The sequence below is a fragment of the Chroicocephalus ridibundus genome, chromosome 14 (assembly GCF_963924245.1).
Source record: "Chroicocephalus ridibundus chromosome 14, bChrRid1.1, whole genome shotgun sequence".
Lineage (NCBI taxonomy): Eukaryota > Metazoa > Chordata > Aves > Charadriiformes > Laridae > Chroicocephalus > Chroicocephalus ridibundus.
This window is the reverse complement of record NC_086297.1, coordinates 695149-710957: the sequence shown is the minus strand read 5'-3', so window position 1 is coordinate 710957 and position 15809 is coordinate 695149. Positions and strand designations below refer to the sequence as shown.

The window sequence follows — 15809 nt, the reverse complement described above, 5'->3', positions numbered from 1 at the left end:
CCTGCGGGACTGGTGTCAGTGCTCTGTTACAGGGTGCGCGCAGGCAGCACGTGTGGGCTGTACGCACGCGGGCTGTTCCTGACGTGGGAAAACCCCAGCATTAGCCAGATGTCTTTTCTTCTAATGTGTTCTCTATCTCAGCCTGAGGTGTTTGGCCAGTTAAGTAATATGTGAGACAGCGGGAGGTTTTAAAGAGGGCATCTCCAATTACTGTGTTAATTAACATTTATGTGTTTTATTTGAGTTGCAGATCTCCTTGGCCACTCGAGAACAGTATATTAGGGTTTAGGGTTTTTTTGGTGGGAATGCAAACTCATCTTGCACACCTAAAATTATCACAGACAGCTCTGTCCTGGAGTGTAAATTCATGTGTTTATAACTCTGCCCTTCTACTCGTTTTGTTTGCTGATGTTCTTGTGAATATTGTAATAAGTTTTGGGTTTACAGAGAGACCCAAGTATGAAAACTTAGCCGGGAGTTTATGGTGTAGAGCACCACTCAAAGTTCAGTCAAGTCAGAGGACAGCTGGAGTGGACCTCCAGTAGTTCTCAGGTTTTCTTATTGTAGTATGAATGGGCATATGAATGAAAACTCGCTGTAACTGGGTTACAGTGTTGATGAGAAATTGCTAACAAAGACATGTTGGACTCTAGTTTAAGATGAAAAGATCTGTAGATTTGATTTCACTTTCTAAAGAAGATATAATTTATTTTTTGTCAGCTCTCTTTCATATATTTACTTTGCTATTAATTATACTGAAAAACTCCCCCCCCTAGTAGTTTACTGGATTTTACAAAAAGTTTCTTCATGGCATAGTTTTATTATGCACGGTGAGTTTAGCCTCTAGCCTGGCAATGTAAGTAGAGGATAGCTGTCAAAACCAGGGTAATGAATCATATGCTATCTCTGATGAATATACCACTTGCTTGCAGTGTGCGCTAATGTTTAAAGATATTTTGCCTTGCATCCTTATTGGTTTACCAGTTGTGGTTGCAGGAGCATAAATTATGGTGTAGACCTTTACTTATTGAGAGGAGAGTGTCTGGTGCTGTTAATGCTGAAGTTGCTTCTTTATAGTTTTTTAGTAAAGTGCAAACATACAGTCTGATATATATATTAAGCTAATTATGGAGTGAGGAATGTAGAACTTTTTTCCTTGAGTTAATATATCTCTTGTCAACTTTTTTTTGTTTGGTAAGCCAGGCATTACCAAATAAATTGTGAGAATGTAAATTATAGTTAGCAAACCATCCATCCTCTATCATCCATTGTTGGTATCATCCACCGAACAGATTAAGTTCGGTGCATACGTATTCCTACGTAAGACTCAGAAAAGAGAAAATTATTACCTGGCAGCAAATGGCAATCTGATTTCTTTACTAGTGAAATCGGTAACACTTCTCAGAGTCAGCATCACACGTCCGGGGTCTCTATGAAGTGTTTTCCTGTTTTTTATTCATACCTGTAGAAGCTCTTGTGGTATTACCCCCACAGCAAAACATATTTCTAGGTTACAGAACGATAACTTCAAGGAACCCAGTGGCCTGGTTTTCTTGCTGACTTCAGTGGGATTTGTACATACTTGGTGACCTGTATTTCAAAAGTACTGTTTTTAAGCAGATAATTTAATGGAAGAAATTCTTCCTGTGGGGATCTGTTTTCTTGTAACACAATAAAACAAAGCAGAGCATTGCCTGCTAACCCTTAAAAAAATTTGAAATGTTGTGGTGAATGAAGATAATATAGTCTTTGACACTGAACTGTACCTTAGACATATACAAACACACCAGAACTTGTTCTACAGCTTTCGCTGACCTTCGTATGACTCCATGGGTCCTTCAGAATTGTTTTGAGTCATTTTGTGACTTTGATTTCTAAAACCTTTTATCTAAAGATGTGGTAGATCTGAAGTGTGGGGGTTAACTAGTATTTATAAAGTCAATTTCTATTTCTATTTATAAAATGCTATTTCTATTAGATAGTATATTTCTATTCTAGTTTAAAAATGCTATTTTTATTTAGTCACAAATTTTAGGCTGTTATGGATTATTAGCAGTTAGCACTTTAGAGCACTTGTCGAAGTTGAACTCAATGAGAGCTTGAAAATTTGTGTTTTGAATTAAATTATTAAAAATTAATTCTAAAGCAGTCCCCAAGTAATTTCAAAATACTGTAAATCCTTCACTTAACAGCACTGTTGATGTGGAAGATTATTATGAGTACAGACTGTCAAGGCAGTAGAAGCTTTCACTGAATTCCAAAGTGGGTAGTTGTTAAAATAGACATTATTGCAGTTTGAGATAAAATAAAAGACCCAAAGCAGGTTTTCCTTCTATCTCATTTTCTCTGCTCATTAAGTTAAGTTTTTTGCTTAGGTGTTTTGTGTCCTGACATATTTTTCTTGTAGTCAATTGTTATATCTCCTCAGAAATAAAATTGCCGTATGAAATAAAATTCTATTATTACAAGAATTTGCATTGCATCACAACAGCTGAGACCCCACTCCTGCAGGGAGGGCAGTATCTGTGTATACCGGTATTTATAAAGAATCTATCTCAGGACTGAGATTACTATGGTTTTTCGGTGAAGAGTGCTCTTACATACTTCACACAAAAATGAAAACAAGTTTGGCCTGTACATACATTTCTTTTATAATTTTCATAACTTTTCATAACAGTGCTAATTCCAGGCTTTAGTTAATCCATTAATCTATTAATTATAAAGCTTTGTGTTCAAAATAAAGTCTATTGAGTATTTGAAATCTTGATGCTGCAGTCTCTAGCCACTGATAAAAGTCACTAATAAATTCAGGAGAAGGTGTTTTTTATTTCTGAGTCTGGGTGAAACACAGGTAATTATTTAAATAATCTGTTCATTTTTATCTCTCTTGTTCTATGCAATTTGAAATAATAAAGCCTTGTATCAATACTATTATACTAACTTCCTAGCCTTTTCTCCAAGAGACTACTGTAGATGTTGGTCAAAATAAATTAGCAATATTGCATTGCAAAGTCTATGGACTCATCCGTTTTTAAATTTAGGTCAGAAGCTTCAGCAGTGTCAGTGTATTAATCAGCTGGTTAATCTCAACTGCATGATATCATATGCTTTGAAAAGTATGAGTAAATGGAAGATTTTTAATGTGGTATTTTATGTATTTTATCTGTGTGCAAATACAACTTTAGAAATAAAGGAAGAGCTAATGAAATTTTCCCTATATTCAGTCTTTCACCCAAAGAAGATGGTATCTGTGACACACAGGGTTGCAATGGACCACATCAATGCGACTTCGATGTCTGAATATAATAAAGCCCTTCAAAAGCAGTAAAACTTAAACACAGGCTTATGGGGGAGGTGAAGGAAAGCTTTAGAAAAGAGTGGCATTAAGACAAAGCCAGTTAAGAGTGGGGAGCATGAGCTTGGCAGGAGCAGTGATGCTGCCCAACTGTATTTTGAAGGGAAAAGGTGCACGTGTGTGGCAGAACCCTTTTGTCAGTGAAATCCGTGTGCCTCCGTGCTGATTTCCCTCGCAGTCCAACCCCTTGGGCAGTGAGCAGAACGGGCCCCAGCCCCCTCTGAGGAGGGGATTTCTCTGGCTGGGTAGACCTGCTGGCCTCTGAGAGAGTGCTCTTCCCTGCTGTTCCCGTGATGCCTGCAAATGCCGTAAGCACTCGCCGTCCCTGGAAGAGTTCACGTCTCCCTGTTAATCACAAAGTGGTGGTAGGCACCATAAGAATGGTGGATGGGAGTGGCACTTTTTCACCCTAACCAAGAATACTATACTGAAAACTTAAAAAAAGCTATTGTAATTTCATTATTTTAGTCATATCTGAGAAGTTTCTAGGTCATTCTGCCTGTGGGCAACATTCAGGTGCTCATCTGGTTTTCACTTACGTAAATAGCTTCTTCAGCTTTGGTTTTCTTTATCGTTCAGCTTGTAAGTGATCTGGAGGGTAGATGTACAGAAAAGTTTTTGTACTCCTGTGACAGCAGAATGTGCAGAGGAACTCTTTGCACATTAGTACTTTCTGTTTGGTCCCAAGTACTACCAATCTTCTATAATGTCAGTAATCTGGAAGACAACATTGACTACTGATGTTTTGATGAGAGTTTCAGAGCTCACGTTTACTTCCATAATTTTTATAGCCTTCATGCCATGACAAATAGATATTAAAATGTTAAATATGAAAATGTTAAATCTACAGATCTACAACAAGTAGTTTTCCATATACTGCATATTACTGATATTTGATACCCAACCATAATCACGGTGGTTATTTTATAGCCACATTTTTTTGTGAAGATGATATACGCTTTATTCACTTCTGAATAAGAAGACAGGAAGAGAACATGCTTTGTGGAGAATATACTGATTCTGTAAGATAAGAAGATGAAAGATAAGAAAAGCTTATGCAGAGAGTAAAAATTAGCCTAGAAAAACAATCTTAGTCTGTATGCATGGAAGATGTGGTGGATTTGCTGTATGTTGTATTATATTTGCAAATAAACCTCAACACAAGTCATTGCATTCTGGGTGTCAAATTCCCACCTGCAATTTAAAGGAACTTTAATAATTTTCACTTCCTTCCTTTAACAGTTGTGTGTTCTTGCTTAACTTACTGTGTTTCACTCTAGATGCAGTTTCACTGTATTCGTTATCTAAAATTATCAATAATATAAAGGATGGTTTTGGTGTATCTTTTTTGATAGATTAGCAAACAGAGTCATTCCAGTCTTTTAAATTAAATTCATTTGTTCATGGAGCAGGTTTAGGGTAGATAGATCTTCATGAAGAAACGGGTATTTCTTGTGTTCCCCGTGGTGTCTAATGTACAGAGTTTATGCCGCATACATTGTTGTATTGAAATACTGTCTAAAAATGTTTTCTGCCTTACCTATGAATCTGATGGAAGAATAATTAGATTCTCTGGAATAGGGATATCTTTTTTGGTGAGTACAGCTGCAGTGAAAATATACATTTGCTCGATATGAGAAAGCTGAAATGTGCTTGTTTTTTTCTGGATCTCCAGCAGCTAATTCTGATCTATGTTTTGTGTATGATTGATTTGTACCTTCGTTTTTTCTGCACTGTGTGCTTTATAATTGTCTGCTCCATCTGTATTCATTATGGATGGAAAGAAGCATGTATAGTATTTGTAGGTGAGACCTGAAGGTTATTTCTTTATTATATTATTCTTTTAGCTTTATGCTTTACCTGAAAGTCTAATGCTTTAGTTGAGAGTTTTATACATAAAAATGTATAGTTTTCGAAAAAAAACAGTTACTCCTAGACCCATGCATTTTAATTTGGTAAATGTGTATTTTGCTTTGCAATAATTCTAACATGACTGATAATTATTTTTTACAGCTCAAGTCATTGAAGACATTATTTATTATGCAAAATGCACACACTTTCATGAACTGTGGTAGGTTAAGAACTGTATTTAACTGTGAAACCTAAACATAGCAGGTGGCACGCAGATGAGCAACGCAGGTACAGTCTGCAAGTGACAAGTTACTTGAGCGATATCTTGAGACTTGGTAAATGGAAATGGGTCAGTCTTAGGGTGTATGGGATCATCTTTAGGCAGGAAGAGAAAAGCAGACATTAATTTAATATGTTTTTTTTCCTCTATGCAATCAAACACCTTGGACTTAGCTGCACTGTTCCCGTGATACCTACACAGTTCTGAGTCCTCGATGTTCGTGTGATGCCATTTTAATAAAATTACGTGCTCTCCAATAGCCAGGCTCAAAAGCTGCTCGTGCTACAGAAATAACAACAGGCACCAAACAGCTCTGTACCCAGACACGTAAATATGGAGTGACGTGTCCCCAGTGGCAGAATAATTAGAATGTCAAGTTGAGGTTTGAGTCCTGCAGCTGACTGCTTTCTAGGAGATATCTATAGATGTGTTAATACATGTGGTCTTTCTTAAACAGTGTTATTTACTGTCTACTACAGAAATACAGTATTGGGAGACATGAGGTACAAAAATACAATTAAGAGGCTTAACAGTGTGGATCTCCTCCAGGCTCTAAGCCACATCTAGCCTAAATATTTTGTCCTTGCTCAGAGACAGCTTTCATGCTTGCAGCTCCAGCCTGTCTCTCAGCCAGTCAGCCCTGTAGAATATTGATCACCTTTCAGTTTTATTTGTCTACGTTGTACCCAGCCAATGTCTTTTCATCTCTAGGGGACTAAACCCTGGCAAAAATATGTTCTATTTACTTGGTAGTAGCATGACATTGACATTAACACTAACACTTATGTTCTCTGAACTGCTGTGAAGTTCCTTACCCTAGCTATCTTATCACATAGTCTTTGTATCAGTTCTTTCCTAGATCAGCCCTGTCTCTGGTTTCTCCTGACTTTGAGAGAAGACTTTAATATAAAATTGAAAATGGAAACTGAGTTGTAGATAGAGTATTCACTTAAAGCATCTCCCAGTTTGTCTCTAGGGGAGTAAGTAGTTCCATAACAGTGACAGGGGAAAAAAAAAATTTAAAAAAATTAAATCACTGAATTCAAAGGGGCAAGCAAGTTGTCCAGTCTGTGCGATTAAAAAGAAGTATGATGTTCTAGGCAATGTACTGTATGACAGTTATGAGTAAAATCTGTAGTAAGTAATTACATTCAGCATATGGGTTTTTCTTTTCCAGAACACCAGCTCAGTAACTGTGCCAGAAACGCTGCTGTTTGTTTCAACTCTTGATGGAAGTTTGCATGCTGTCAGCAAGAGGACGGGAGCAATCAAGTGGACTTTAAAAGAAGGTGAGTAGGAGGTGTCCTGATGCCCTCTACTCAGGAATGGTAGTAACAGTCAAAGCAATTGATAAATCAAACTGTTGTAGGGCCTGGTAAATACTTTTCTTTCTTATTTTCTCTCTTGCTCCTGAATTAAGCTACAGTGTTTCTGGAGTCGTGTTCAATCTTCATGCTTTCACTTGCAGATCTTTTCCAGGTTTGGGGTGGGGGGGTGTCAGGATGTTTAAGCTGTGGTGGTATAATTGGTAGGTATCATATTTTGTGTCAATGAGCACAGTATAAGCAAGCATAGAACAGAATAGATGTCAAATGAGAGTGTCAGCTGGTGGAACTGGTGGCAAAGAGTTTGCACGATTCTGTCTCTGGAATACCCTACCTTCCCTAGTGCAGTGGATATCGTGCAAACATCGGGTCTTTTTTTCTATAATAGATGTTTAGGAACAGCACAGTTTTTTAAAGAAAAGAACTGCACTTGTGTTAAGAAATTTAACATTGCTTAGTGACTGGAAGTGATTTTGTAATTTTAGTTACTGAGCAGAGATAGCTCTTTCTGTCTTCTTGAAAAATTCAGTATTTAATACAAATTTGTTTTAGTGGGACTCTGATTATGTATGGTAGAAATGGTAGTAGCACTTTCTCTTCGCTTTGGGAAATAAATTAGAAAGCATGTCAAATGGAAAGGAATCACAGTGATTGCATCACTCTGTCCTCTATTTTTATACCTGATGTCAGTTTATTAGGTGAGCTGAAATGGTAGGGAATGGATTGTGCGTATCTGATATCTGCAGTACAAACCAGTTGTTCTTATTTGTGAGGCCATTCGTACATGAATGCAAATCTACCAGACAAAAAGTTAACTTCATAAATGAACCAAGAATGCTTTTGTAGCTCCTCTTGGAGTAAAAAGGGGTGAGCAAGTATTTTCTTGAAGGATCTTAGTTAATAGGTGTGATTACAATTTCACCCCTGTCTCCTCTTGAAATTTAGACCTCTCCTTTCCCTGAACAGACCTGAATAAAAAAAAGTTATCAGCCTCCTCCTTTATTGTTGCTATAGGCTACTGCGGTGTCAAGAGAAGCTGACTGGTTTTTGATTGCCATTCAGCTGACATGAGCATACAGTGCACAGTCCTGTCTTAGAAGGATATCATAACTGCCATTTGTTTGCAGCTGGACTCAGTAAGTGGCAAGAGTTTTTTTTCAGGAAGAAACGAAGGCACTTCGGTAATGAAAAGGACCTCGGTTAGAGTGTATTGCTCAAGGAACTTCCCTTGTTTAAAAAAAAAAAAAGTTGCAAAACTATTGTTGGTACAGTTGAACTGCTAGACTGGATAATCTGGTTTTATAGGACTTCTTTTTTTCTTGCTCTGACTAACTATGTATTATTCTGCATCTTATGTACATGAGGTATGTTCAGTTGCTTTTTGCAAAGCACTTATTGCCCATTAGTTTATTTCTGTGTAACAGAACAACACACAAAGGTCAGTGAAAAAAATATAATTAGTGGTAGTTATCATTGTTACAAGCTGCTTCATGAGTTAACTTCATGAAGCGTACATGGAACAAGGGCCTGTGCATATAAATTGTCAAAATTATTTGTAATTGGAGGGCTTTTATTTATTTTTGCAAACTATATTTGTTGGTGATCACCCTGCGGGTGGGAAGCCCAACAAAGATGTGACAGTGTTGGAAACTAATAGCTCATGGAAGTCCTTACCATCGTGCTATGCTAAATCCCTGGAGAGATTTAATAGTGCAGAATTCAGTATTAATATTAGTGTATAAACCTGGTTGTTTGATGCACTCTCTCTGTCAACAACATGCTTGTATTGTTACAGAGAATTACCCAGTGGGAGGTTGCATGCGTTGCAAGCAGTGTTCTCGCAGGTGCCATTTTACCCTGATTATCAGACAACGAACCATGTGTTGTGGTTCATGTGCTTTGAGAAGTTGTGGAGGTCGCCTGAAGTGCTGTGGCGGCATTCATCGGCAAGAAAACCTTTTATTACTGCACTTAAGCAGCAAGGTGTTTAACAAAGGGCAATTCATGTACATTTTATTTTCATTGGGGGAAAAAACAAGGCGGTGTTCATTATCAGGCAGTACTTAAACATGAAAATCTTGCCATGTGTGGTTTGTTTTAATTTAGCACTGAAGCTTATCTTAGGTATGCAGAGTAAATGAGCCAGTGGTTATCACCACAATAATATGTTTGGGTTTCCTGCCTTCATGTAGTGCTGGCAAGGAAGGCAGTCTGAATACTTGTGCTCCCCATAAAGCTGGCAAAAAAATGGATCCGTAAGTAATAGGACTCTCCAGTAGTTCAGAAATAAAGCTGCGTTCTCTGCAGTTATATGTAGCGAGATTATGGAGGTACTTGTTGAGGGTGCTTAATACCTTCGTTTCCTGTTGGCGTCGACAGGTCCTTCTATCTGGCAGCTCTCAGGATCTCTCAGTGGCCAGGTAACTGATGCTGCTCGTTCCCTGGGCCTTGGAAAGCTGGAATATGGTTGGAAAGTTTCTAGAAAGAATCCACACTCCTCCTCCCCCCCAAATTTCTGAGAGACACCTTTACTCCTGCTGTGGCCCCACAAAAGCACGTTGTATTGAAAGGCACTCCTTTGAAAGGGTATCGGAAGGGTGAGGCACGCATTTAAGGTCAGAGACTAAATAAGGCTCTTAGTACCATCTCTGATCAATAAAAGGAGCTGTCAGCTCGGAGTGACAGTGTGACAAGCCCCCACATTTTCTGCACTTGCCATTAGCAAGATACTTAGTGAGTACCCTCAGTACAATTACTTAGGATGAAATCTCTTCCCCAAAATTGCTGGAAATGAAACTTCTGTCATTTCCTGTAGATCTCTTTGAAAGGTACAGGGGTGCAGCACCGTAGGCTTGCTTTTACACGCAGGTAAGAAAGCAGACAGTGATAGAGATGGTGACAAGAAACCTGTTGGCAAGACGGAATCTGGAGAGTGCTTTTCTCCTTAATGTCAGACTTTATATTCACAATCCTGATTTCAGTGTAAGAGTGCGATTTTTAGGACTGTCCTGTTCCCTCACATCTTTGTCAAAATAATCCTGTACCTCTTTGTAAACTCAAGAGCTTAGGCTAATGATCAGAATATTGAACTATGAGATGTTAAGAATGTAGTGTTTGAAATCGACTCCTGGACACAATATTTCTCTGTTCTTCTGACAGTAACTTCAGTGTGTCCTTCTGTACTGTTCAAAGTGATCTCTTTCTTTTCATTCATCAGCTCCTTAAAAGCTTTTCTGCTAAGAACTGTTTCAAAATAATTTGCCAGAAGAAGATATAATATATACAGGTTTGTGTCTAGATTTAGAGCCAGCAGAAATTTTGTTATGATCTTCAGTTCTCCATAGCAATCAAAAAACCTGATGGCCCACATTCAGTTTAAAACATTTTGATTTCTCATACCTTACTCGTAACCTATGGGCTTCAGTGGGCTAGTCATGATAAGACAAAGGTATAAAGTCCGTACCTGTTAATGGTATGCAATATGTAGGTTCTAAAGGGCAAATCTGAGATGTGTAGATCTTGCTCTGTTAACAGTGGTTATTTCCAGTCAAGAAGAAATACCTTTGTGCATAGCTGTAAATTAATAAGGATTGTCAAAATAAAACAATTGTAGAGCAGTACTCTTTTCAGCAAATTCCAGAGGATAGTTTGTTAGTATCTCTAACCTCATTCACTGTAATTGCAACAGCAGGCGAGGATGACACGATTTTAAATTGGCCCGTTAGCCCAAATCTGATGTTAGGGCCTCAGCTCAGGAAACCGTTTTTTCCAGCTCATTCCAGTGGGGCAGAGACTTACTGATTCCTGTTTCAGAATCCCCCACTTCTTCTTTTCAGTCATTGGTTTTGTATGTTCTATCTAAGGGCACATGACAGTGATGAAAATGTGCAACTCTGTCTTGTGCATTCAAAAGACTTGGTTTTTAGTCAAAGGGCAAATTTTATCTTATCATGTGTTTGCGAAATATGGAGAAAAGTCAAATGCATTACATTTAGCATTATGGTTATAGTTTCAGAAGCTGTATATATGGCTTTTTTCCATGTATGTATGCAAAATATGAGTTAGAATTATATCAGAATAATCTGAAATGTGTCGTATGCTTCTGCCCACTCACAAGCAAATGATGCAGGCACAAATATTTTCTGGTCATGATGTAACCAAAACTGTATTGGGACATCTGCCTGCTGCCAGGTCAAAAACTTAGTTTCAGGGAAGTGTAACTGAGACCAATAATTTACTAAATTACTGGACAGTCATTATGTTAGCAGGTTTCTAATAACTGCTGTTCTTTGTAATCTACGAACAATGTCCTTTTAATACTTTTTTTTTCTTGATACAGTTATTTTACAAATCTTTTTATTAACTTGTAAAAATTAAAGCTTTTCAATTCTTACAGGTTACCATTTTTTGAAGTCCCACAAGGACAAGGAGAGGTATCAGCAGTCTTTTTAATGGTATTTCTATTCTACTGATGCCCTTGAACTCCCCATGCTTGTGGGCATTAATATGCTTTGCTGAATTAATTTAACGAAGAGTATCAGTGGCAATAATTTTATTAATAGTGTGTGCATGTGCTTGTTTACGCACATGTGTTTATTACCAGATCAGAAAGGTAAAGCTGGTGTGTATTGAGTGGTAGGATTTTAATGCAGGAATCGTTAACATACTCTGCCTTAGTGGAGGCTGCAGGAAAAACAAATTGGAAACGCATGGAAGTATCTACAGCAAACTCAGATCTTCCCTCCAGCACTGGAGATGTTTACAGGATGGTGTCCTGCCTCCTGACTCACCCCCCAGCCCCCTCCATACTCCATAGTTGTTTTGACATCTTGGTTTTTTCAGTCTAGCAAGTGGAAAGCTTTTGGAGAGGATATCATACCGAAAGCTCCATGTAGGACATGGCAAGAAGTTGACTTTTCCTCTGCTACGGGGAATGGAAGCGTAAGAGAGAGGCAGATAGATTTTTGTCACAGTTTTATCACATTTTCTCTGTAAAGTTTTTGTTCCAATACAGAATACTTACTGCTTTGTTCAGTGGTTATTATCACTGTTGTTGGTATTGGAACAGATAGGCTTATTAGAATGAGTTACCTCATTACAGGGAACTGCAGTTCAGGGAAATTTTGAAAGCAGGATTACATGATTCCAGTTTCGGCATGTTAGCCGAGTGCTGACCTGTTGAAAAGAAGAGAAGGCCTCAGTTCTCTGACTTTTGCAAGAACTTTTTCCGTTTGACCCTTTGTGGAACAAAAAGTGACTTCAGTTATAAGACGACTCATTCTTTTACTAGTCTGTATTCAAGCAGATGAAAAGTATTGTAAGACCTGACAACACTAAATTAAACTCAAGATTCTCTTTTTATCTCAGAGTGACTTCTTATTTCAAAACAAACTTTGAAATAAAGTTGGAATATGTCCCAAACCGCATTAAAGTGAATGTGAAGAGTTCATTGGCTGTCTTCAAACTGTCTTTGCAGAGCTACAATCTTAGTTCAAGATCATGAAAGTGTTAAGAATATCAGAAAATTCATATCACCCTGGTAGCTAAAAATGTTGGTAAATGGCTCTCCACAGCCCATCTTTCCAAGTGGATGGTGCTAATAGTGAAAGGAGAATTCCTTTCAGTTCAGAAACTAAACTATTCCATCAGTTTGTGTTCACTTATGAATGAGATATTGATACTAAATGCTTTCTAACAGTTCATATACAACACTTAAATGTTGCCGGAAGCCATCAGAATAATCAGTGTTTTGGTTCATGTGCCAGTAAGTACTGAAAAAACTTTCTACTGCTTTGTAATAACATCTTAATCTGTTCCATCTACCTCTTTTTTATCATTGTTAGTAAATCAAATTTCAGTTTCTGAGAAAACAAGTAAAAGCAGGATTTTTTTTCACTTCTGATGAAGCACCGTTGTTCTTGATACTGAAGACATGATACTAAAGAAGAGTTTAAGGACTTCCTCATGAGCATGATGCTTCTGTACAGCACACAGCGAGCAGCTTGGAACTTGTCATAAGGCTTTCATTCATGTAATTTGACATGCAAGAGTGCTTCAGAAAAACTCACTACAGACATTGAAGAGACATTCATGGGATTCCTGGCGTTGTTTATTAAAGTGTAGGATACATTTGTTGATGAAATTGTTGTAAGTGACCTTTTTCTAACAGCTTTCAGAAATATAAGCTTGGGGTAGAAGCTTATTGCAGGTGAATACTGCGCATATGTATGTGGTCTTTCACCTACTATGGTACTAACGTGGTTGATAAAATCATGCAAAACTTCTCAGACCTTTGAGACAGTTGGAGCAGAGTGGAGCACTTTTTTTTGGTAAAAATAGATTGACCAGTCTTAGAAAATGAAGTGAAAACAAGTTATTAGTCCAAAATTGCTGTACTGTATTATTACTCGTTGTATTTTGGGGGCAGAGAGGGAGCTGTAGGAAAGCATTACCAACCGGACTCTCCTGCAAATGTCATGGACAAACCAGCACCAGTTGCTAGAAAAACACAATCTACCTTTTGAAATTTCCTGTAATTGTTAAGGTTTTCCTGAGAATTCTTTGAAAAAAAAAAAAACAACCAAGCCCAAACCTGAAATACTAATATGTTTGAGGAAACCGCATTCTGTCCTATTCTACTGTAGAGTGCGTTTTGTGTTATGTCAGTGACAGTGCAGTTAGAAAATTTGGAACTTGATTCAGATAGTGCTAGTTTTATACTTTAATTTCATATGACAACTTCATACCTCCATTGAATTCAGCGAATAAGCAGTCCTTTTATTAAAACTAAATTTAAAAGTTTATGAAGATAGAAGGGCAAGAAACTATTTTTTATGCTTTGCCTAGGCTGACCGGAAAGTGATTTTAAAGAAAATCTGCATTACTATACTTAAACAATGTACATGCAGTCAGTTATCGCTTCAAAAACAAGCTGTGCAGCTTTATTATCGCTGATGATCACTTGAGGAGATGTTTGTAGATAGGACAAAGTTGCTCAAGCACGGTTGGTGAAGGTCGCTGTTGTCTAGCGATAGTCATCGTCACCACAGGCAACCGTTTATTTTTTATCGAGTGAGACACTCTCTGTGTCATCAGTTCATCAAGAGACTTGCAAAGTTTATTTAGCTTTTGCCTTTAGCAATGCTTGTAGCATTTGCATTAAATCTTACTTGAACTGAGGCAGGTGCCATTTTCTGATGATTTATCATGCTGGTTTTTTCACAGAACTGTGAGAGTTTCCTTTCCCACAAAGCACTTACGATTATTGAAACTTTAGTTTATGGTCTTTAGTGTCTCTTTCTTATTTTCACCTAGACTTACAGATACATTGAGTATATAAAGTTGATGTCTGTTTGCTTTTAGTAGTTCAACCTAGTGGTTCAACTCCAGAGTTGAACCGCTGTGTATAATGATCAGGTAATGCTTTTCTCTTTCTTGCTTTTCTTCTATTATGGAGAGATGGTGTTGTAAGCCACCATGTGTTGCTTTAGGTATTGTAAAGCTTGTGGAATACTTGAAGCAAACACTGGGAAATAATTGGCATATAATCAACTCTAAGTTTGGAGCAGGACGTCCCTCCCAGCATATCCTGAAACCAGTTTCTTCACGCAAGGGACAGAAATGAATTACTTGATGTAGTTAATGGAATAAAGGTCTGACTAAGGTCTGCAGAGACAGATACATAACGATGAATCACTTAGCTCCTTTGTTTGAATGTTAATTATTCTTAGGGCCTTTTGATGTGTACTTGGGTTCTCAATAAATTAAATGGAGTTTATGCTATAATGTGGAGCTCTACACTTGCATAGCATTCCCGTCTTACATCAATGAGCAGTGGTAATGGTGGTAATTCATCATTAAGAGAAAAATTGCTCAAGATAAGCCCTCTTGCTATCCGTCGTCTATGACTATACCTCAGCAGCAGGACTGTTAAGAGTACCAGCTAACTTATCTTGGCATTTTTGCTGCCCTGTGTATGAGGCTCCGAGTATAAGATGACGTGACCAGGCTGCGTCTGTCCTGCGCTGGGTTTCCTCCCAGAGCCAGCGCACAGCGCTGCAGGGTCCCCGCATTAGAGGGAATTTGCTGTGATGGGGAGGGGGGCTGTGTTTGATGCTGTCCTTGCCACTGTGGGAGGTGCCGGTGCAGTGGTGAGGAACCGTGTGACAAGGGAAACGGGTGAAGCATGAAACTTGGCAAGTCTGCTCACTGAGCAGTTTGCGAGTTGTAGTAGGGCTCAGTGCTTGAGTAGAGCACTGCGCCCTCTCCAGTTAGTTGGGTCGTTCCCAGAAGCTTAATACGCTTTTGAGTAGTTTATTCTGACAGCTTTGAGAATATATCTGGAACATATTTTAGCCATAAAGAGAAAAAAAAAATAAACACGTAATGAAGTTTTGAACAAAGCTGCCCTGAGAGTGTTTACTATTGTAGTGTTTACTAAAAAGAAATTGATGAAAATAAAACCAGCTTTACTGTTATTCCTCGTATTGTGCTTTCTTTCTGTCTCTGATATTATATGTCTTCTGGTGCCTGCCATTTTCAGCTGCATTGCTCTTAGAGATCTGTTTGGGTAGGGGTTTCTTACCTTTTTTTTTAATCTGTTGTATGAAAATGAAGGGATGTGCTCCTAGGCCATTACCGTCAATCCCAGCAGCTCGTGTGTGTAATATACTGCAGAGTGGTAGAGACTTTGTAAGATCCATGTAACGAACCCTGAATTTCTTGTTCTCGTCTTGCTTAGCTCTGCAAATACCACAGTACAATCATAGACACTCAAGCTGTCCAGAATCTGGGCCAGTTTCCCAGTCAAAGGCTCGCAAAACACCATTGTTGTTGTTCTTGTTTCTTTCCTGTAGCATCGTGATGTTTGCATGGAGACAGAACAGGTGAAAAAAGAGTGTTTGTTTGCTTGGTCCTCTTTCATCTTCTTACTCTGGCTAATTCTAGTGTAATGGTTTGATTTCCCCCGCTGAAGTGAAGATACCTTGCATCCTCTTGA

At 38.2% G+C, this 15809-nt stretch overlaps 1 protein-coding gene across 1 annotated transcript in view; it reads left to right on the top strand.

Annotated features, from left to right (window-relative positions):
- ERN1 (endoplasmic reticulum to nucleus signaling 1) overlaps nt 1-15809 on the top strand; it is a 37857-nt gene that overhangs the window by 2599 nt on the left and 19449 nt on the right. The window contains exon 2 of the mRNA XM_063351719.1: nt 6664-6775. Within this exon, the coding sequence (XP_063207789.1) occupies nt 6664-6775 (112 nt within the window). The remainder of the gene's footprint in view (nt 1-6663; nt 6776-15809) is intronic.